General features: G+C 33.7%; 1 protein-coding gene across 16 annotated transcripts in view; it reads right to left on the bottom strand.

Annotated features, from left to right (window-relative positions):
• Window positions 1-24,848, bottom strand: part of HMBOX1 (homeobox containing 1) — a 191,451-nt gene that overhangs the window by 108,080 nt on the left and 58,523 nt on the right. For 15 of the 16 annotated variants that reach the window (XM_041768221.1, XM_041768222.1, XM_041768216.1 and 12 more), the window contains exon 2: window positions 8,932-9,011. The exons of the other annotated variant lie outside the window; for it this stretch is intronic. In XM_041768221.1, the coding sequence (XP_041624155.1) occupies window positions 8,932-8,954 (23 nt within the window). In that variant the 5' untranslated portion in view covers window positions 8,955-9,011. The remainder of the gene's footprint in view (window positions 1-8,931; window positions 9,012-24,848) is intronic. 16 annotated transcript variants of the gene reach the window in all.

Genomic DNA, 24,848 nt, shown 5'->3' with positions numbered 1-24,848 from the left:
AGCGATATGCTGTTGAAAAAACAGTTTGTGTTATCTTGTTTAACTAAATGTGGGGAAAAAATTATCTAGGAAGTTGTATCTTCATTTAATGTAAACAAATGACATGGAAAAGTAAGCCAAGGCAAATACTAACAACCAGCAAAAATATTTAAATGGAAAAGTAAGAAAGGCATAAAAAAACAAGTACCATTTCACCCACCACTTAGCAATTTCGTTTAGTATCTCATCTCTGTAATGCATTCTCTCTTAATAGTTATCCTGAGAAATGGATCTTTCATGGTTGTAGCCAAACTATTCAGTTTTCTTAGGAAATTGCTTCCACATTATGTTTCCTTTAACTAACAGGAGAAACTGTAGCATGCCAGAAAATGTTAGAGTCATAATAATATTAAGTTTAAGGGAATTATTGAATTTAAAAATTCTGGGCAGCCCGGTGAGCATGGCTCAATGGATTAGTGTCACCTTCAGCCCAGGGTGTGATCCTGGAGACCCGGGATTGAGTCCTACATCGGGCTCCCTGCATGGAGCCTACTTCTCCCTCTGCCTGTGTCTCTGCCCTCTCCCCCCACCGCCGTCTCTCACGAATAAATAAAATCTTTTTAAAAAATCAAAATAAAATAAAATAAAATAAAAATTCTTACTACTTGAATTCCTTTCTTATAAAATCTGACTTTCCTAATTTAAGATTTTTTTAAAGTGGTAATTTCTTCTATTCTTATTTTTATAGTTATAATGCCAAATAGGATGCATGGCATACAGTGGGTTCTAAATAAATGTTTGCTAATGGAAATAAATGTCAAGGAATTTTCTCATCCTTTATAGGTGAAACATCTGCTCTGGGCCAGTTCCTTACAGCTGTTCAGTCTGTTTCTTCCTCACTCTATACTAAAAATTTATTGAATATTCACTTCTAGGCAGGCACTGGGCAAGAATTTCACAGAATGTAATTTCATCTGATCCTCACAACAACCCTCTGTGGAAGATTTTTAAAATTGTATATTAATTATTGAAGAAACTAAGGCTCAGAGTGGTTCTGTACCTTGCAAAAAGTCTGAGTAAGAGTAGAAAAAAGATTTAAACCTAGATATTACTGACTCCAAAGCATATATCATTCTGCTTCCCAATATATTTCAGGACTTACTGGAAACCTATGGTTTGGGATATATGCTATCAAACTCTTAAAAAAACAAAAAAACAAAAAAATGAACTCTTAAGTCTCCAGTTAAAATCACTTAGATACAACCATCCTAATGATGGACTAGGGGTTCTAGTAATAGTTTTTTTTTTTTTTTAACATTTAAATCGTTGTTCCACCTGTAATTTATATTTACTTAATGACTGTGAAAGGATTTGAGCTTTATTTTTTCTCAAATGCGTAGGTGGTTGTCCAATATGCTTTACTGAGTAATATGCCTCTTCTCATCTGAAATACAATCTTTTTCATATACAAAATTTCTGCACAAATCTCTATCTGCCTTTGGATTCTCTATTCTCTATTGACTGACTGACTTATCTTACAAATCCTCTTAAAAATAAGCAGACAGAAATCTAAAATTTTTATGTGAAATCACTCTTATTTTAGAGACAGGTTAATTAAAAATAAAAATGAATGTATTTTGTGGACCACAAATTACATGTTGCAAGCCAGTTGTGGTCATAGGACAGTGTCTGCCTTACACCTGAACATTATCTTCTGCTTTCTTCCAATACTCACTGTGACAAGCTAGCCATGATAAAAGTCTTATTTTCATGACTATTATTTTGTTTCTTGATTGCCTGGGTTTTTTTCCTCCAACACTTTATAATAAAAAACATTAAACATATAGAAAAATTGAAGGAAATTTGCAGTGAACACCCACATACTATCTACATTTTACTGTTAACATTGCATTTGCTTTATAACATAACTCTCCGTTTGCTTATGCATCCATACCTATACTCATCTTATTTTTTATACATTTGAAAATTAGTTACAGACATTTGTACACTTCTTCCTAAATACTTCCACATGCATTTCAATAACTAGAGCTCAGTATTTTTTCAGGTTTTATCTCTTGAGGTAAAATTTACATCAAAAAAACTACACAAATCTTTTGTTTACCACTCTATGAGTTTTGAGAAGTACACATTGTAAAAAAGAAATACATAGCCTTTGAAAATGCCTTTGAAGATACAGAATATTACTATCATCCCAAGAAGTGCTCCCTTTCCAGCTAATCCTTAACCCCTTCTCTTATAGGGAAACACTGCTCAGACTTTTCCCACCACAGATTGGTTTTCCCTGTTCTAGAGCTTCATATAAATGGATTTTTTTTTAAGATTTTATTTATTCATGATAGACACAGAGAGAGAAAGAGAGAGAGAGAGGCAGAGACACAGACAGAGGGAGTTGCAGGCTCCATGCAGGGAGGCCAATGCAGGACTCGATCCTGGGACTCCAGGATCATGCCCTGGGCCAAAGGCAGGCACTTAAACCGCTGAGCCACCCAGGCTGCCCTATAAATGGAATTTCTATGTACTCTTTTCATTCAGCATAAAGTTTTAGAGATTCATGTATGATATCGTATGTATCAGTAGTTTATCCTTTATATGTTGAGTAGTACTTCATTATAGGAATATACTTCATGTTTGTTTATCCTATTTTAGACACACGGACTGTTTCCAATCATTAGCTACTCTAAATGCTTTGACTATGGGGCACACCTGGGTGGCTCAGTCGGTTAAATGTTTGACTCTTGGTTTTGGCTCACGTCATGATCTCATGGGTCATGGGTTTGAGCCCTGCATGGGTCTCCTGGCTCAGTGAGAAGTAGGCTTGAAGATTCTCTCCTTCTATCCCTCCCTCAGCATCTAATCATGCACTCAGTCTGTATCACTGACATGAATAAATCTTGAAATGCTTTGGCTATTACAATTGTATTTTACTACTTGTTAGCTTAATACATCCCCACCCTAATATATCATCATCTGGTTGGGAGGGAAGAGAAAACTTCTTCTCCTGACCAATTTCAAAAGAACAATACACCTGTCTTAGTATGAATGATCTATTACTAAAATGCTATGCAGTGTTGGTAATGTTCCATGCTAGTTATATTACACTGGTATATTCACTGTGAACATCCACCAAGCAGTGACTACTGATTTGTGAATTTTTCAGCAGGCATATTAGGCTTAAATAAAGTTTGCTGAGAAAGCTACATGAACATTTTCCAAGTGGCTTATAAGAGACATTTAACACTTTAGTTTCTGTTATATACCTTAGCCATTTTTCTGCTCTATCAGTGCTTGGTAATATAATAAAGCTAATCCTAGGAAATTCTCTTTAACAGTAGCTGCCGAACGTCACAAAAAAAATGAAAAGATATTCCATGCTCATGGACTGTAAGGACCAATATTGTTAAAATGTCTGTACTACTCAAAGCAATCTACAGAGTTAATGCAATCCCTATCAAAATACTAACAGCATTTTTCAAAGAACTAGAGCAAATAATCCTAAAATTTGTATGGAAACACAAAGGACCCACAATCTTTAAAAAGAAGAAAACTAAAGGTATAACAATCCTAAGATTTCAAGATGTACTACAAAGCACTAGTAATCAAAACAGTATGGTACTGGCACAGAAGTAGATACCATAGGTCAAAAGAACAGAATAAAGAGTCCAGAAATAAACCCACAATTATGTGGATAAGTAATCTTCGACAAAGGAGGCAAGAATATGCAATAGGAAAAAGTCTCGTGAACAAATGGTTTTGAGAAAACTGGACAGCTACATGCAAAAGAATAAGACTGGACTACTTTCTTATACCATATACAAAAATAAACTCAAAATGGATTAAAGACCTAAATGTGAGATCTGAAACCATGAACATTCTAGAAGAGAGCACAGACACTGACACTGGCCAGAACATCTTTCTAGATAGGTCTCCTGAGACAAGAGAAACAAAAGCAAAAATAAACTATCGGGACTACATCAAAATAAAAAGCTTCCACACAAAAGAAACAACCAACCAAACTAAAAGACAACCTACTAAATGGGAGAAGAGGGCAGCCCGGATGGCTCAGCGGTTTAGTGCCACCTTCAGCCCAGGGCCTGATCCTGGAGACCGGCGAGCCTGCTTCTCCTCCCTCTGCCTGTGTCTCTGCCTCTCTCTCTCTCTCTCTCTCTCTCTCTCTCTCTCTGTGTGTGTGTGTGTGTCTCTCATGAATAAATAAATCTTTAAAAAATATATAAAAATAAATGGGAGAAGATATTTGCAAATGATATATCCAATTAGGGGTTAGTATACAAAACGTATAAAGAATTCATACAACTTAACATCAACCCCCTCCAAACAATACAATTAAAAAATGGGCAGAGGACTTGAAGAGACATTTTCCTAAAGATGACTTACAGATGGCCAAGAGACACATGAAAAGATGTTGAGCATCATTCATTATCAAGGAAATGCAAATCAAAACTACAATGAGATATTACCTCATACCTGTCAAAACGGCTAACATCAAAAATAAAAGAAACAAGTGTTGATGAGGATGTAGAGAAAAAGGAACCCTTGCGCACTATTGGTGAGAATGCAATCTGGTACAGCCAGGGTGGAAAATAGTATGGAGGTTCCTCAAAAAACTGAAAATAGAAATACTTTATGATCTAGTAATTCCACTACTGAGTATTTACCCAAAGAAAATGAAAACGCTAATTCAAAAAGAAAGATGCATCTCTATGTTTATTGCAGCATTATTTACTATTAGTCAAATTATGGAAGCAGCCCAAGTGTTCACTGTTAGATGAATGGATAAACCACATACAGAGGAATATTAGTCATAAAAATAATGAAATCTGGCCATTTTTAACCACATGGACAGAAAGTCAGAGAAAGACAAATACCATGATTTCACTCATGTGGAATTTAAGGAACAAAACAAATGAACAAAGGGTAAAAGAGACAAAAAACCAGACTCAACTACAGAGAAGAAACTGCCAGAAAGGAGGTGAGTGAGCAGTGGGTGAAATAGGTGAGAGGATTAAGAATACACTTATCATGATGAGCACTGACTAATGTATAGAATTGGTGAATCACTATATTATACATCTGAAACTAATATAACACTGTAGTTAACTATACTGGAATTAAAATTAGAAATTAAAAAATAGGGGCACTTCGGTGGCTCAGTCAGTTAAGTGTCTGCCTTTGGCTCAGGTCATGATCCCGGGGCCCTGGGATCAAGCCCCACACTGGGCTCCCTGTTCAGTGGGGAGTCTGCTTCTCCTTCTCTCTCTCTCCCTCTGTCCCTCCTCTTGCTCATGCACACACACACTCTCTCTCAAATAAGTAAATTTTAAAAAAATTTTTTTAAATTTTAAAATAAATTAATGTAACTAATTTATTGATTTGGTAAACTGAGGTTTTTACACATTATTCCTTTCCCTTATAAAATAACGTAGACCTGTCCTTTACTAACTTCAGTCTTAATGTTTTCAAAATACTTCATAAACTGACCTTAGTTTAAATGAGACTTCAAGAACTGTTTTATTACACAGACCAAAAAAAAAAAAAAAAAATCCTGGTATTTTCCTATCCTATTTATATTAGAACAGATAGTATCTGTATAGAATTCTTTAAATCCTTTTCTGTAAGGAGCAATGTGATAGCATAAAACTAAACTAAATTTTATATGAATTTAACTCATTATTTTTTTTAGGATTTCATTTACTTATTTATGAGAGACAGAGAGAGGCAGAGAGAGAAGCAGGCTCCCTGTGAGGAGCCCAATGTGGGACACGATCCTGGGACCACAGGATCACAACCTGAGCCAAAGACAGACGCTCAACCACTGAGCCACCCAGGTGTCCCATAACTGGTTATTGAAAAGTATCCACCCTAAAGCTTGTATTAGAACTATCAAAACTAACGATTCCAAAGCATCTGAAACAATTTAGTATTTTATGTCATTTGAGATTCACCATGGGAAGCACTTTTATTCCAAAAGCCATGAAAGGTGATAACAGAATATTCATATTATTTTGTCTGCCTAGAATGCCTCATTGTTTCCAACCACACGTTCCTGGGACTGCCACTGTAATATCCTGCCTCCTGGCCAAAGGGTGGGCCCACAAGGAAGATAAGCCTTGCTTTCCTAAAATATTTAGGTTAGATCAGCAGGAAAATGGACAGTCACTATAACTGTGCTCAGCAGCAGGAAGATACTAGTCTGGTACATTCTTCACCATGTGGAAAAAAGTGACTTTGTCAAATAAAAGCATAGTAGGAAATGCAGAGCAAAGGAGAAAGCTCTGCAGCATTCACATTCTTTATTCTAGCAATTCTTGAGTGCCAGCTACATCTCTTGTCCTGTTTGCTGTATGTTATATAGAAGCATAAATTTCACCGTATTCTACACCTTCTTTAAATTAGATATTTGTGCCTTGCACCAAAAGAGATCCCAAATACAAAGATAGAACTAATGTAAAAAGATCTATAATTGCTAAAATGGAATGTATGATCACTACAGAGTAAAATGATAATGGCATAATAAGCAGGATCAAATCATGCATAAGACACTGAAGGTACTATATTTCACTGAGAAAAATGCCAAGATTAGAGGTTTTCTTGGGTATCAAGAATAGTATCTCAATGTGCATTGAGCAAAGGTACAGCCTGTCACTTCCACACTTTGCTTCTCATAATTTACCTAGTTTAAGCATGTAATCCTGAAATTATGGCAGTAAATGACCTACAACGGTCATCTAAGTCCACGACACCAGCAATTCTTTTATAACAGAAAAAGATAACCTGCAAAAACTAAATTAATTTTCTTATGTAGCACAAGAACTGTTCATAGGATAAGGAATGTCTTTCACTTTAAATTACTAATCTGAATGCAGACTCAGGCCAACAATAATAGAAAATGATGTGAGAAGAATTTTGACACTGTAGTAACACAGACAATGTTTAAAGCATAAAAGAACAATTAAATTCAGGGATTATGGCTCAGTTCATTAACTGATATTTCAAAAGACCATACTATCGGACCATAATAGTAAACCTATTTTATAATAAATTTTATCCCTACTTGGATATACCTAAACCCTTCTTAAATCAGCATTTGGTCCAGAACACTTTCTTAAACTAAATTTTACAAACATATAGAGCAAAGGTTAAAGCATTCACAAATGATTAACCTTGAAATCACCTGTGCAAAAATAACATCACTACTTTACTTGCAAAGCATTAACAGTTAATAATATTTTATTAAATTACAGCACTTAGCATTTTCTTCAGCTTGATTCTGCTATCTTTTTATCTAGACTGACTAGGCAAAATATGACCTAGTCATAGGTTAGTTTTGTTTTGCATACTTGGTATTTACTTCATGAGGATTAAATTAATCTGGAATTAATCATAATATTCATCAATTAAAGATGTACTCAGACCCTTCTTACTAGTTATGGCACATTAGCCTCTTTTACAGTTATTATTACCATCAAATGAATGGGAGTCTTAAAGTATAAAAATGATAAGAAGTGAGAATAAATAAGAAATGAAGATTTAGTGGGAATTGAGCATAACAGTATAAGATAAATTTATAATTCAAACCAATAGGAGAACTGACTAAAACAAAAGAATATGGGCTATGATAGAAATTCACTTCATTTTATTATGAAAAAGTTCTTTTCATAATAAAAAGACTTGAGAAAAATGAGATTATATTCTAATCTGCCAATCACACTTTATAACAGTTATTTTTAAATTACCACCAATTAAGACTGAAATTTTTTTTATTGCAGCCACCTTATACATATTTGGGGTAAAAAATCCAAGTAAAAACATGCAAGTTTATAGAGTAGAATCAGAGAACTAAACACCATTTAGAGAAAAATCATTCATTCAACCAACACTTATTGAATATGCCCTATGTGTCAGACCATGTACTTGGCAGAAAGGATGCAACAAAGAACAGATCAGACAAAAACTCCTGGCCTCATGATGCTTACATTCTAATGGCTATTAAAAACAGCCATTAGCAGGTATATCATTTTTTTAAAAGGTTGGGGGGTGAGGAACTAAGGCTCAAAGCAATGCACTGCCTTGCCATTTCCCAAGGATATAGCTATTTAGCAGAAACTCAGTTCACATCCCCTGAGCCTATTCGATATATGATAGAGTAGATGATAGAGGAAAAAACTTTAATGAAAAATCCAAATAATAAAGAAAATCTATGTTAATGTCTACTTACTGGATTACAGAACTGTCAGACAAAACGGAAGGAATTTAATCGAAACATAGACTGCACCAAATTTTAGAAAATACTTATGCTAAAGGCACTCTGCAGTGGACTCTAAAGATGCACTTAATGAGCTAATAGATACTTTATCTTCTCTAATATCTGAAATTCCCGGAATACTTTTATTCAGAGGCCTACTTAATATGAACTAGTGGTTACAGTTCATATCCTAGCACAAAATACTTTCAACATAATACCACCATATCAATTTATATTTTTTTGCCTGACTCCAAAGAAAGGCTACCAACATTAGCTAATAGGCTTAACTATATTATTATCTCCAGGAGGTAAAGGAAATGGCTAAGGTGCTAAGGAGTTTGCACACAAAGGCAGTGTTATGGTAACATGCTTCCATTATTCTCCTTGTCACAAGGAATCTAGTTGTAGCTAGCCATCTGTTTTGTAAGTTTCTACCCTATTAGGCAGTTTGAAATGTAGTTTTCATGTTGAAAATGAATGCCAGACTTCAAAGTTGAAAACAAATGGTAAAAGAGAAAGTTGAATCTAAAAATCCATTCCTTTCCACATGATTATGAAGAAGTTCTTTCAACTCTGAATGCTTGCTATCATTTTTGGATAATAATCATGATTATTTCTTCACTTTATTAAAATTGAGAATATAAATATTAAGAAAAGGACTAGATACTTACACCACTGGAAAGGAACTGAGCATACTTTACATGAGGTGAATCAATATCCTTACTAGAGATGATCAGTGTTATTTACCATTCTGTAGAATAAAGACAGAAAATTCAGAAATACTTGTTAATTAAATGTTAAATAAAAATTTTAACTATATAACTTAAAGATATTAACAGTCAGCATTAGGTAATCATGTTTTTAAAATTATTTTGAAAAAATAATAAAATTTGAACTTTTAAAATGAAATCATGGTTTGAAGCAAATTTTAAAAAATTAAAAAATATCACTAATAGCTTTTATAATTCACTTGGAAAAAGTAATAAAAATCATACTCCTGAAATTTAATGTTATCAGACACCACCAAGGGAAACATATAAACATGCAATGGAACGTATATATTATTGTGACACCTGAGAAAACTGATAATATCAGTGCACTTATGTAGCATCCTATAAGCAAAAAACTCACCATAGCATGACTAGAGCTAAAGGTCTTAACTCTGGGGTAAATTCTGGGGTCCAGTTCCAGACTGGCCTGCCAGCCAAATCTTGAGTGATTTAATTTCTCTAAATCTCAATTTCTACATCTATAAACAGGGATGATCAATAACTACCTCAAAGAGCTATGAGAAGTTAAATTATTTTTTTTAAATGGTGATGAAAGCACTTCACAAGAGCTATGAAGTAGCAAGGCTATTATTACCAATTAAAAAAGGAGATTAGTATCCATGTTACTTTACTGAACACAGTGTAAGTTAATAACAGAGTTGAGTCTAGTACTTCTATCTTCTGATTAGCATCCTACTGCTTTATTCACCATTCACACCCTGTGACCCCTTTCAGTTCAGACATAGATTTTAACAAAAAATGAAATCTACTATTCACGGCTTAGGAGCTAAAGATCATGTATTACTGACTGAACTTATTAGCAGTTTCAAACCACAATCTACAGAAGCAACAATTTCCATTAACTCAAAGTTAAGATTATAAATTACATGAAAGTTAAAAATGTTGATGTCAAAACTCTCACATTAAAATACACATTCAGTACTGAATTATATTAAGCAAGACCAAAGTGTCTAACAGTGACTAATGATATATGCGAAATGTACAGGATAAAGTTAGAAACCTTTCACATTTGCATATCCTAAATTGTAGCTTTAATGAAGTTCCTGTTGTAGTTAATTTTCTTGCTGACTTAAGAAATACCTGCCCTAAAAAAAGTAGATATAAAGTACAAAGAAAATTTACTGAAAGTGTTGCTGATTGCAAGAATATCAAAACTAAGCCATGAAACTGATTACTGGTCAATATACATTTTTCATTCTTGCTCCTATTCAGCTAAAATATATGAAATATCGACTTGCCCTGACATAAGCACAGAGTAAGATATAGTCCCAATAGTATAGAAGCATATTAAACTGTAAGATATAGTCCCAATAGTATAGAAGCATATTAAACTGTAGGAGAAGGTCAAATAAAAACTACACACACACACACGCACACACTTCTATAATAAAATACATAATGTGATAAGACTAAAAATACAAGGTCTATGAGAGTAACAATTTAGAGATTAATTTAGGCTACAGAGAACTGGGAAGATTTCTTAGAGTGAGATCTGCAGTTGTTATCTGAAGATCAGAATAAGACTTCCACCAAACCAAGGTGTGAAGGGAAGTGAGAATCAGTGGAGGAAAGATTCCAGGGAGAAGAAATAGTTACAGGAGACAATGATGTAGGTATAGGAATTAAGTAGACCTATGTGACCGGCCTTTTTACATATATGCATGAGAAATACGTAGGCTACAAAGGGAAGACTTCCACAATCTGTGGAGGGCTGATAAATGCCTCAAAGTAATCCTGACCTTTATTCTGCAAATATGAGGACCACGTTAGAACTGAATCAAGATGTTCTAGGAAGTAAATTACCAAAAACCCACATTTCACAGGTAAGGAAACTGAGATGAAGTCACTGATACAGTCTTCTGTAACTGCAAATCACGGACTTTATGTTATTTATATTATGGATATAAATGGGCTTAAAATATTCAATAGAACTAAAATGTTCTAAGGACAGAAAAGCAAACAAGTAAGGTGATGCTGAGTTCTCTATTCTCAGGCTCAATGTCACAAAGCCCTCCCTGCATAGGAAACAGATTTTTTTTAATTAATAGATTTTTAAAAATTGTTTTAAAAACAAGTTTAATAATTAAATAAAGATTACATAAAAATTTTTTTAAAAAAGGGCCGGCTGGGTGGCTCAACAGTTGAGCATCTGCCTTTGGCTCAGGGTGTGATCCTGGAGTCCTGGGATAGAGTCCCACATCAGTAGCTCCCTGCATGGAGCCTATTTCTTCCTCTGCCTATGTCTCTGCCTCTCTGTGTGTGTCTCTCATGAATAAATAAATAAATAAAATCTTTTTAAAAATTAAATAAAGATTAAAATCACAGCCATTAAAAAGGCCTTATCAGGGGCGCTTGCAGACAGTTAAGCATCTGACTCTTGGTTTCGGTTCACATCAAGATCCCAGGGTCCTGAGAATTAGCCCCAAGTCAGGCTCAGCATCAAGAGTGCAGAATCTGCTTACAACTCTCCTTCCCTCTTCCTCTGCCCCTCCACCCTCATGTGTGCTTTCTTTCCCTCTCTAAAATAAATATGTAAATCTAAAAAAATGGGGGGAAAGCCATTACTTAAAAAAACAAAGCAGAAAATAAGTATTGACAAAGATGTGGAAAAAAATGAAACCTTCCTGTGTTGCTGGTAAAAATGTAAAATGCCACAGCCATTATGGAAAATAGTATGGAGGTTTCTCAAAAAATTAAAAATAGAAATACCTTATGATCCAGTAATTCCATTACTGGGTATTTATCTAAGAAAATGAAAACAATAAATAAAAAAATATATATTCATCTTTATGTTTATTGCAGCATTATTTACAATAGCCAAAATATAGAAGCAACCTAAGTGTCCACTGACAGATGAACGGATAAAGATGTGCCATATATATAAATGCAGTATTACTCAGCCATAAAAAACAATGGAATCTGAGACAGGGATGGATCCAGAGGGTCAGATATAAGTCAGATTGAGAAAGACAAATACCATATGATTTCACTCATATATGGAATCTAAAAAATAAAACGAATAAAGAAACAAAAAGCAGAATCAGACCTATGAATACAGAAAACACACTGATGGTTGCCAGAGGGAAGGAAGGTGGGGGGAATGAGCAAAATCGACAAAAGAAAGCAGGAGATACAGGCTTCCCCATTATGAAATGAATAAGTCATGGGAATAAAAGGCATAGCATGTGGAATATAATCAATGATACTGCAAAAGCATTGTTTGGTGACAGATGGTAGCTACGCTTGTGGTGAGCATAGCATAACATTTAGAGATGTTGAATCACTATGTTGTATACCTGAAACTAAGGTAATATTGTGTGTCAACTATAGTCAGAAAAACAAATAAAAGAACTCTAAATTTAAAAACAAAAAAAAGAGGTTTTAGGGATAAAAGTTCATGGATGCTGGATCACATTAAGCACCTAGCTCTAAAAAGCAAGTATCTATAAAAGTTAAAGAACCAGTTCATCTTTAAAAAGAGAGGGGTGCCTGTGTAGCTAAGTTAACTATCTGACTCTTGATTTTGGCTCAGGTTGTGATCTCAGGGTCATAAAATTGAGACCCACTTCTCAGGCTCTGTGTCAATGGATAGTCTGCTTGAGATTCTCTCCCTCACTCACTACCACTATCCGCCCCCTTCACACACACACACACACACACACACACACTCTCTCTCTCTCTCTCTCTCTCTCCAAAGTAAGTAAATCTTAAAAAAAAAAAAAAAAATAGAGAGTTGAAGAACATTCACAGATGACAGAGAGGAAATAATTCTGTACCAACAAAGCTTAGATTTTGGTACATTAAAAAAATGGCAAATATGCAAAAATCCAGTGTATTTTCTCAGGCAGCCCAACTAAGAACAATAATTGAGAAAAGGTTCTAATGAAGAAAAAATAAATCAGAAAAAGAGATGTAGTAACAGACGATGAAGAGAAAGAGTAATATTGTAATTAATGAAACTTTCACTTTGTTATATAATACACATTTATATACGTCTAGGAATGTATAATTTACATGATAAAGACTTGAAACAAAAAGACTATATCATAAAAGAAATATTAATAAATTTCTAAACTATTCAAAGTAGAAGAGTTGTAGACATGTGAGATGAAGGTAGGCAGAGGTAAAAATACTTCCAAGATCTCATGAGGATAAGGTGGAAAAGGAAGAGAGGCAGAAAATAAAAGTATTCTGAAGGTCTTATCTCTTCAAGGTTACAGAGCCACCAGGGAAAGCAATGAGTATCTTTTGGGGGAAAAGGGTATTTTGTTTTCAGGTAACTGCAAGGAAACACACATCAGTCAAGGTATAATTTATGGTCAAAAGTACTAAATGAGGTAAAGAAAAAGATTATACAATTATAAAATATGTGGTTTATGACTAAAATAGAAGAGTTAAAAAACTGTATATACCAAAAAACACAGCAGGTAATAAAGTAAAACTTATTAGAACTTTAATAAATTTATTTTTAAAAATACAAGTACACTTAGTAATTGCAGTATACCTTTTGGAATGAACAAATACAGTTGGAAAGAAGAAAAAAATAAATTTAATTATATTATCAATAAACATGATTTTTAAAACCCTTTATACCCCTCTAACAAAAAACAGATTATTTCTTCCTATGTTCATTACCATGATTGATCATAAGCATGGTCATAATGAAAGTTTTAACTAATTTCAGAGACATATCTAAACAATTCGGAAAAAAATTACAGTATCTTTTCTTAAAACTATGAGATGATACTAGATAGTCTATGGATCAAATAGGAAATCAAAAGGGAAATCATGCTCTCTGTGGTAACCTATGACAAAAAAAAAAAAAACAATAAAAAGAATTAAAATCCATGGGATTTTAATTCCAGCAAAATATATAAATATATTCAGAAGTAAACTTAACAGCCTTTAAGAATTTTAATTTTTTTTTTAAAGGCAAGGGAGAAAAACACTGTGAAAAGAAATGAGAAAAGAAACAAAATATACCGAAATAAACTAGGGAGAGATGTGCTTGAGTGGCTCAGTAGGTTGAGTGTGTACCTTCGGCTCAGGTTGTGATCTTGGGGTCCTGGGATGGAGCCCCAACCCAAGCTGGGCTCCTGCTCAGTGGGTAGTCTGCCTCTCCCTCTTCCTCCAACCCCCTCTCCCCACCCCCCCGGGCTCTGGCTCTCTCTCTCTCTCAAATAAACAGAATCTTAAAAACAAAAAACTACAAAGAAGAAACTAAGAGATAATATATAAAATTAACATAAAGAGGTTATAGAGAACATAAATCTATAAATCTCTTTGAAAAATGATGAAATAATCACTCAGAGTCTAATGAGTGGGTTAAAAAAAAAAAAGGTAGGGGGGGACCAGGGAGAGTGAAAACTCACAAGATTCATAACAAGAGAAATAAAACCATAAGCATAGGTGATAATTAAGAAAACAAGACAAAACTAAAATAAACCACAACAACACAAATACAATTTCATGGCAATTAATTTGAAAACCTAAAAGAGAAGATGATTTCCCAGTGTAAGAGAAAATATCAAAATTAACCCAAGAGAAATGAATTCTTGAGTAGAACCAAGTACCACAAATTAAAGGTAATTAAAAAAACTACTATACGAAAAGATACCAAGACCAGCTGGGTTCTCAGCAGATTCTTAATCTTTAAAAAAACCAGAATTCTAATAATATTAAACCATAGAAAAATACAAAACATGTTCCAAGTCATTTTATGAGGTCAAAGCACCTCAATGCCAAATCTAATAAAGGTACTCATAAGCCAATTTCACTTAAAAGTTAAATATAATTTTAAATTAAAAAAAAATCAAATTAGACAACAGAGTCAAGCCACATGTCAAAAGTAATATACTACCATAATTGATAGCAGAAATACAAGAATGGTTCTTTTTTTTTTTTTAAGATTTTTATTTATTTATTCATGAGAGACACAGAGAGAGAGAGAAAGAGAGAGAGAGGGGCAGAGACACAGGCAGAGGGAGAAGTAGGCTCCATGCAGGGAGCCTGACGTGGGACTCAATCGCGGGTCTCGAAGATCAGGCTTTGGGCTGACGGAGGCGCTAAACCGCTGAGCTACCCAGGCGTCCCAAGAGTGGTTCGTTTTTAATCAACAAACCCTATACATCAACAAATTAAGGAGAAAAATATCTTATCATTGTATCTGTTGATGCTCAAAAGGCATTTGATAAAATTCAGCCACCATTTTTAATAAAAGCTCTATGGGAAAAAATAGGAAAAAAATTAAGCCTTTTGAAAAAAGAACAATAGCAAGTACCACATGTAGCAAAATACTACAACCATTTCAAATAAAATTAAGGTTGCATGAACACCATATATATGTACATATATATACATAAATGTGCACTTGCATGTATATATGTATATCAAGAACTTGCTTCTGTATGGAAATTTGATGATCTATGGAAGTGATCCAATCACAGTGGTTACTGAGTACAGGGTGAAAACTTAAAAGATTAGGGAAAGAGTGGGAAGGAGCCTGTTCACAGGAAACTTATTTATTATTTTAACCATATGAATGCTATTACTCATTCAATAAATCAAATTAATAAAATTAGGGATTAGAACAGGAAGTCCACTAACCCCTTTAAAATTCAATACTGACTTGAAGATTATAGAAACTGATTAAGACATGAAAATGAATTAATTGGCATAATATCAGAATGAAAGAGAAAAATATCTTTCTGTTAATGACCTAATGGAATATCTAGAAAATGCAGGCAATTCTAGTAAAATAAAACTGAAATTAATAAAAATAAATTATTAAGAAGAGGTATGATACAATACAGTTAAAATTAATTTAAAAATCTCCCTAGTTTGTAGAGAAACACCTACAAAAATAATGGGAAAAATATTTCACTTACAGTACTATTCCCCAGCATTTATACATGCATTGAGAAATAACCTCAAAAGCTTTATTCTTTAATTTAAAAATAGTATCTTAAAGTTATAAAGCAGAAAGCTTAAGGACCACCAAAAAAGTGAGAAAACTTTCCCTGACCATGTATCAGAATACATTCAAGAGACACTAATTAAATGAATATGACACAGGCTTAAGAATAGACCACAAATGAGTAGAATGAATAAAGAACTTAAATAAAGATTCCAGAACATATGAAAAAAATGTACAAGTCAGAAGTTAAATTCTATTTCTAGAGAAAAGGATATATTATTTTTTAAAACAATCATCATAAAACTGGTTATCATCTAGCAAAAAAAATAGATCTTTATCTTAACATTATTTATAAAAATAAATAAATAAATTCCAGATAGGATAAAGGACAAATGAAAAAAATAAAACACAACAATACATTCTACAACATAATTTATAAGATGACATGTCTTCTAAACAATCTTAACCAAGAGCAGAAATTTGAAGACAGACATAAAAGTTTAAAATTTCCTAGACATAAAAAGTGAAAAAAGCATAAACAAACTCAGCAATTAAACTGGAAAAAACATTTGATATGTAGAGAGAGAGCAGACCCAAGTTGTCAAGTTTATAAAAAATACTCAAACTTGCTAAAGGCAAAACAACAATTACATGGTTTAACAATGAGATATCACTTCAGCAAAAATTTAAAAGATTGGTATCTTCTCAAAAAGGCACTGTCCTATTCATTGTCCAAATAAATTATGACATTCTTTTGGAAGGAATCTGGACCACTTATCAAATTAAGTGTACTTATACCTTTAACCTAGCAGTCCAATTCCTGGGAATCTATTATATAGAAATAAAAGTAATCATACATAATATGTACAAAGATATTTACTATCATTTACTTTACAATTTCTCGTCTCTATAAACAGAGTTGTTTCAATCAATACAGGAATTGCTGAATAAATTACAATTTGATCAATTAACACAATGCAATAATTAAAAAGAGTAAATTAGTTTTATTAGGTAACTTGGTGGGGATTTGCATATTACACTTACTGAGTAAAAAAAAAAAGAAAGAAAAAAAAAAGAAAAACGCAATCAAATGAGTATGATATAGGATGCCTGGGTGGCTCAGCGGTTGAGCATTTGGCTTCAGTTTAGGGTGTCATCCCAGAGTCCCAGGATTGAGTCCTACATTGGGCTCTCCTCAAGGAACCTGCTTCTCCCTCTGCCCCTCACGAATGAATAAAATCTTAAAAAAAAAAAAAAAAAACTACAACCAAAAAAATCCCCTTTGTGTGTATATGTGTTATGTCAGTGGTATAGCTATATGAATACATACACATCTACCTAAGTACATGAGCATACAGAGAAAAACAGGTAGTCATCAGTAATGGACTTGAGGTTAAAGATGGGTATGTGTATTTGGAATATGGCCAAGAAGGATAGACATTTTTATATAATATACATACACACATTTATGCAATAAAATTGTAAAAAATCCTAATATCAGAAATGGATTCAGTTATCAAATGATTAATTTAGGGTTGTTGAAACCTTGTACAAAGTCAGGCTGAACAATGAAGAAACCTACTGTCAGCATTGTTGACCCCTGAAGAAAAATGTAATCTAAAGAACCTGTATGTGTTGTATAATCCACAAGTAGCAAGAAGGCTTTTTTTTTTTCAGCCCTACTTTTTCCTTTTAACATAAAAAGTAGGGTAAAGGAAAAGGTGAATTTCTTTTTTGTCTTTTTTTTTTTAAAAAAAAGGAAAAGATGAATTTCAAAAGACCTATAAAAGGTCAGCCTGTCTCCCACCCTCAAACTCCATTTTCTCTTCCACCCAAACACTGTTTAGTTTCTTCATACATCTTTGTACAAGGGTGAGTATAACTTTATGATAAATTCCCAGCAGAGAAACAGTTGTGACAAAGATTATATACATTTTAAGTTATGATAGGGTTTTTCAAATTGACTCCCAAAGAGGAAATAATTTATACTCCCACCTCAGGAAATACTTAATTGTGAATCCAGTATATCAGTGGTGATTTACAATTGAATTTATACTGTGCAGTTCAGCATGCATCTATTTCACTCAATAATAAACACAGAAAGGACAGAATACTTAAGTCAGAAAAGAAAGAAGTAAACAAGGAGTATAAGGCTTTAGGAAGAAAGTGAAGCATAAAAGAGGGTAAAGAGATAGCTTGGCTATAGCATAGGCAACAAGCAAGCAAAAGGAGAAGTGATAGCAGATATTGCAAACATCAATCAGTGACCCCCTTCATGCCCAGATTTGGACCAGAAAAGAATTCTCAGAAGTTTAAAACAACCATTACAGAGCTCCTTTTATTGCTTGGTCAGCACTTCACACAGAACTCAGTGTTACCAATGTGACTATTTAAAAGAAAGTAAAATATGTGTTAAAATATGTAACTTCATGATCTTATAAATTAGATGCTCTTAGTTTTTTCAATTTATAGATTGTGAATTCACAGAATTTACAGAACTGATTCTTCTTCCTGACTAGATACACATTAAGACACACACACACACACACACACACACACACACACACACAAATATATAAATAAACATAAGGGGTGCCTGGGTGGTACCCAAGTCAATTCTTGGTTTCAGCTTAGGTTGTTATCTCAGGGTCACAGGATTAAGCCCTTCTTCGTCAGCTCCGTGCTCAGCTTGGAGTCAGCTTGAGATTCTCTTTCCCTCTCCCTCTACCCCTCCTGCTCATGCTCTCTCTCTCCAAAATAAATAAGTAAATCTTTAAAAAAAAAAAAAGATGTCAATAAACATAATACACAAAGGTAAAAAAGTTCTTCAAAAAACTCCACTAGAATAAATAAAATGAACATCCCCTTAGCTCTTGGTCTTCCTGTTCAAAGATGAGTAATACTGTTTCCTGTGAATCTATATAAAGATAAAAATTAAGAAATAAATATACATAGATCTGCATGTAGCTACCATACAATTCCTTTTCCTAATGGTGGTTTAAAAAAATTTTTTATTATGAAAATTTGCAAAAATATACAGGGGCAGTTAGAACAGAGAAATAAATGCTTAAGTGCCTATCACCCAGCTTGAATAATTAAGAAGGCGGTGGGGGGGGGGGGGGGGCGGTGCGGCCTGATGGCCCTGTCGGCCATCTCGCCCGCAAAAAAAAAAATTAAAATAAAAATAATACAAAAGAAGAAGGGAGGGGAGTGGATAATTATTTTCAAGCAAATTCCAGACATTTTAATCATTTTAACATGTAATTCTTAGCAAGCCTGAATATCTGGTTTCCAAACCCAGAGTAGATTAGACACAGAAATTTAGAAAGTGGTTGGGAATGTATAAAAAGGCTTTACCACAGAAAAAAATGATAGCTCCCTGAAAAGACCAAAATAAAATATATGAAAACAACAAATTATAATTATAGATAGATCTACAGATACATACCTAAAACACTAACATCAAAAAGTTAAAGTCATGTTTAAGGTCTTTGTTTTGTTTAAATACAAAAGGCAGGAAAAGTACATGATACACTGGTTTTTAAAAGTTGAAATGGTTAAAAGTTGACGTTTTAGGAAGTTAATCAGAAGGTGTTTCACTTATGTTAAACACTTTACCCCTGGACAATACTAGATAAATGAGGCCTTATCACATTTTGCTGTTATTTGAGAGGCACATGCAGAGTTCTGCTTGGTGACATGAGGAAAACAGAACCACAGATATTACAAATTAAAAACTCATCTAGATAAGAATACTAATCTCTTAAATAATGCCTCCAGGTAGTTTAAAATTGTAAATAACAACTACTAACACTATTTAATATATACTTCCCTGGGCCAGATACTCACCGGATAAATGCTTTACACATATAAACTCATTTAATCTCACAATCCCCTAAGGTAGGTAATTAAGACAAAACACTACTTGCCCAACATCAATCAGCTAATGGACTTCCCTTGTCTTATTAGAACTGTAACTATTAAGTACTTATGTCAGGCTTCATTTACCTTTCTGCAAATACAAGTTTAAGGATACAGTTTGTTTTTTTATCATTTTTCTGGGGCAATGTTTGTGATAGATACTGTGCAACAAGTTGAGCAACAGATACACCACTAAAAAAGTCTAATACTTTTATCAAGTTTTACTCATTATAATTCATGGTTAAAGGATATTGCATATCATGGAAATTTTTATTCCAAAAGAATTATTACATATACTACTTCTCAAAATTTTAAAGACGTATATATAAATACTCATGTAGCTTTTCCTACATCTCCGGCAACAGGAAAATTTAATGGGAGCATTTTGCTGATAAAGATATTTTTTTTTAATAAATTCTAAACAGTTTCTTATAACTTATAAATTCAGCCACTTGTCTGGCTGAATCAAAACAGACTAAATTTCTTCTTTTCTCTTCGACAAGGCAGCTTTTAAAATTATCTATATAATTTTGCAAAGAGTCTCCATGCTAAATATTCCCAGTCCTGATTCCAGTTTGACATAGTTTGTCATGATCCTGTCTTCTCTCAGAAAGTGGCTCCCCAAATTCAACACTTCTGCAAAATGCCTAATCAGAGCAGAATACAGGGAACTATTAGTTTTCCTGCCCTAGAGCTAAAATTACATTACTTTCTCCCACTATCAATTTTGTGTGTACTAAATTTGCAGACAAAAGTTTTTTGCACATTCATTCAAGAAGCAGTGATTAAACATCTATGATGTTAACTGAACCAGGCTTCTTTTCATCCCAGACTTCCCTTCCCTAAACTCAGCTTTTTTAAAAAAGCAAAGGAGTTTCACTTTTGCTTTCTTTATCCTCTAAGCAAATATTAATCTTCGGCATATTATATATTTATATTGTCTATTATCTGTGTCACAACTGTCTATTATCTGTATCTGCTCCTAAAGTAGTATCTGGAACATAACAGGCACTACAGTATTTGTTGAACTAATTCATGAATAGAAGAGGTGGAACATTTCTATTTTTTTGGCTTATTTTTTTGGCTTCTAGAAAGGAGTCTCTAACTATTATGCTTCATTATTGGATGATCTTAAAGCTTTATCAATAAACACAATTAATCATAGGAGCCACATGACTGCCACATGCCCTCTAGAATTTACTACAGTGGTTTAATAAAGAAGTTACAGGTTTTTGTTTTTGTATTTTTAAGATTTTATTTATTTATTCATGAGAGACACAGAGTCAGGGAGAGAGGCAGAGACACAGGCAGAGGGAGAAGCAGGCTCCATGCAGGGAGCCCAACATGGGACTGGATCCCGGGTCTCCAGGATCATGCCCTGGGCTGAAGGCGGTGCTAAACCACTGAGCCACCCAGACTGCCCGAGTTACAGGTTTTGATTATTTTAAAATACATAGTGGTTTTTGATGTTACCTTCAAAATATTCCCATTCTAAAATAATGATGTAACCTGAAAATAAAAATATGCATTCTTTTATTATTAATAGAAGGTCACCAGTAAACTCTATCAAACTATGCTGTGAAATGTTAGGGAATACTTATCCTTAGGTCAGAGGCTGAGCCAACATCTCTGTTTCTATATGTGGCCTTGTCTCCTGACCACCTTTATACCAGTGTAGGTTTAGATACCATTTTCTTGTGGCTTTTATATCTGAAAGAGTTGTAGTTTCAGATTTTAAAAATCTTAAGTTCAAAATACATGAAGTGGCTGTTTATATCATACTATTTTCCATTCCCTACCATAAACATCTAAGGGTACTTGACTCTGTTACAGTTAAGTTACACAATGACCCTACTTCATTCTCATTGAATTGCAGTATAAATATATTGTAGCAGGCAGCACTTTTTTTCCACATCAGTTTAGGACAGTTGTTCCAAACTGTGCTGTGCATCAGAATTAAACACACAGAATCTCTAGTCAACTCTGGATTTACTGAATCCAAATAATAGGACACAGCAGTACATGAACACTTTTTTTTTCTTAAGATTTCATTTGATTGATTGATTGATTGATTGAGAGGCGGTGGGGAGAAAGAGGCAGAGAGAGAAATAAACAGAAACTAAAGCAAACTCTATGTTAAGCATGGAGCCTGACACAGAGAAGCTTGAGATCATGACTTGAACTGAAACCAGGAGTCAGATGTTTAACAGACTGAGCCACTCAGGCACCCCTGCATGAATACTTTTTAAACTGCTGAGGTAATAAATAAACTTAAAAAGTTATTCATAACTGAAGGCAAATTTGATAGAATTCTACTTCACTACAAACAGGAAAATTTAATTTGAAGGTAGAGTCTATCACCATTATAAGTAATTTTTAAAGCCTGTGTTACTATCATTCAAAAATAGAACTATCCCATGGATTAAAACATACACAAAAAAAAATCCTATTGACATACATCTAGGATATTTTGATGTTAAAATATAACAATTTACTCACAGAACCAATCCACATGCCTTGATTCATGGCTAAACACTCATGACTTTGAAGCCTGTATTTTCTTTTGCAGGCGAGTATATAATGTACTGATAAACAACTTCCAAAGCAAAAGCTTGTGGTTCTGCATTTCTGGAAGGGCCAATATTTTCTTCCTTTTTTTTTTTTTTTTTTTTTTTTTTGCATTTCCCCTACCCTAGCAGTTTTCCAATGTTTAATAAATGAAATAATTATAGAATTGGAGTAAGAGATTTCATTAAGCTATAGGAAGGGAAATCATAAAATCTTAGATTAAGCTAGAATAGATGTTAACAGTGTTTTGCAATCCTCTGTTTATAGATGAATAAAAAATCTGATATTAGGAGTCAGAAACCCTGACTCCCAGGTTAGTGCTCATACTAGTTTACCAATAAATGCAAGCAAAAATTCCAAGTTAGTCATTGAGAAACATAGGGTCTGCTTAAATGCATGTCATTTAAGGTTTTGTTGAGTTCAGAATTGTTATAAATATGCAAACAGAAACTGCCCATAGTTGGCCCTAGGCAAGTATTTCTTGGAAAGGAATTAGTAAAATTTAACATACTTTGAGAAATAACATCATAAGAAAAACTATACTATGAGATAATGTATCCACATTCCCTAGAGGCACTCATTTTTAAGCTTCAATCCTGCAGTACCTTGTGGTCACGCATTTATGTTTTCAACAAATATTTACTGAGCATCTATCACATGTGAGAAATTACACTAGGAAATACAGCAATGAACAAAAAAAATTCCCTGTCCACATAAATCTTACATTCTCGTAGTGAAAGACAGGCAAATTAAAAAAAAAAAAAAGGGTCAAACATATAGTAAGGTCAGAAAAGACAAAGCTGAGAAAGCATTTAGGGACTGTGGGTAGTGGGGTTACAACTTTAAACAGGGTGCTCAGAAAAGCCTCAGTGATAAAATTAAATCAGAGTAAAGACTTGAATGACATTAGGAAGCAAGTCATGTAGATAAAGGGGAAAAAGCATTCAAAATCAAGACCTCGAAGTAGAAACTGTCTATCATGTTCAAAAAATACCACTGAGGACAGTGTGGCTAGAGTTGCATGAACAACAGAACATGAAATCAGAGAAGTGGGACCTACTAGGAAGGCCAGATCAAAGAGGAACCTATGGCTCAAAATTTCTATTAAAAATACAAAATATTATCCTGGCTAGATAGAAATTAAATCAATAGCTTTACTAGGGATGACCCAATTTAATAGAAAATAGCATGAATTGGTAATGGTAGAATTTCTGATAATATCAACAACAGGTTAACAGAAATGTTATTTTGGGGCATTCCCAGCATCTATTAAATTGACATTAGAGAGCATCATCAACTACTCTTATGACAAGCTTTGAAGCATCCTCTTGTCAATTTACTAGGAGGTGAGTGCTAAAAGGAGTATACAAAGGCAGAGGATGAAGGATTTCATATGCTCTCCATTGTAAGAGAAGCAGAGAAGTATTTTACCTTCACATCTCAGGATATGCTAATATATAATTCAAAATAAGGAGGTAGCCAATCAGATTATGTTTTACAATTGAAGCTAAATCAGACAAATACCAGGGAGCCAGTTTATACTTTATCCCAATACTTATAACACTATAAGCATCCCAAGGACACTGCACTTTCTCTTATTCCCTGCATTCCCCACAGTCTACTACAGTTATTTTAGAGCTTCACATTTTGTATTACCTGACTGAACAGACATAAAAAGCATCTCAAGTTATGAGAAAAGGCTCTCTACCTGAGTTAGGGAGCCCACAGCTTTCTCATGTTCGTCTTTAAAATTCTGGGGGTGCAGATACCATCACATTTTCTCTTTCTTTTGTTCCTTTCTGTTCCCCATGACCTGGCCATTCCCAGCAAGATTACAAATTCTACTCCAGAATCATAATGGCTTATCTCAGTTTTATTTGCTGTAACATAATCTCCATATATTTCAGCTCCCTTATTCTGAGTTATTTTCCTCAGGTATTTACTGACAAACCCATGAGTTCTCACACTATAATGACAACTATAAAGTATAATGTACCTTGCAAATATAAAGTATTAATATTTTAAATTATTTACTATATGCTACCAAATACAACTAGCTCTCAAAAAGCATTGTCTGTACTATGAATTTATATCTAAGTATAAGTGGCAAGACTTGTTCAACCTTTGGAATAATTTCCAGACTCAAATCACTTTTAAATTCTTTCATATTATGTCCAACCATCATTAAAAATGTGCTAAATCCGTATCCCATGCTCTTTACTACTTCTTTTATATGAGTTATGTATAAATAAAAGGAAAGATTTAAAAATACCTATGAAGCACATTCATATTAAAGACAATCTCTACAAAGGGCAGAGAATGATTCAGTCTTAAAATTCTGATTTATACTTTATGCCATATCCCCAAATACTAAGCGTTAATAACCTCAACA

Source organism: Vulpes lagopus, chromosome 8 (assembly GCF_018345385.1).
Source record: "Vulpes lagopus strain Blue_001 chromosome 8, ASM1834538v1, whole genome shotgun sequence".
In the NCBI taxonomy this organism is placed as follows: Eukaryota; Metazoa; Chordata; class Mammalia; order Carnivora; family Canidae; genus Vulpes; species Vulpes lagopus.
The sequence above is the reverse complement of the archived record's forward strand: the minus strand, read 5'-3'. Positions and strand labels throughout refer to the sequence as shown.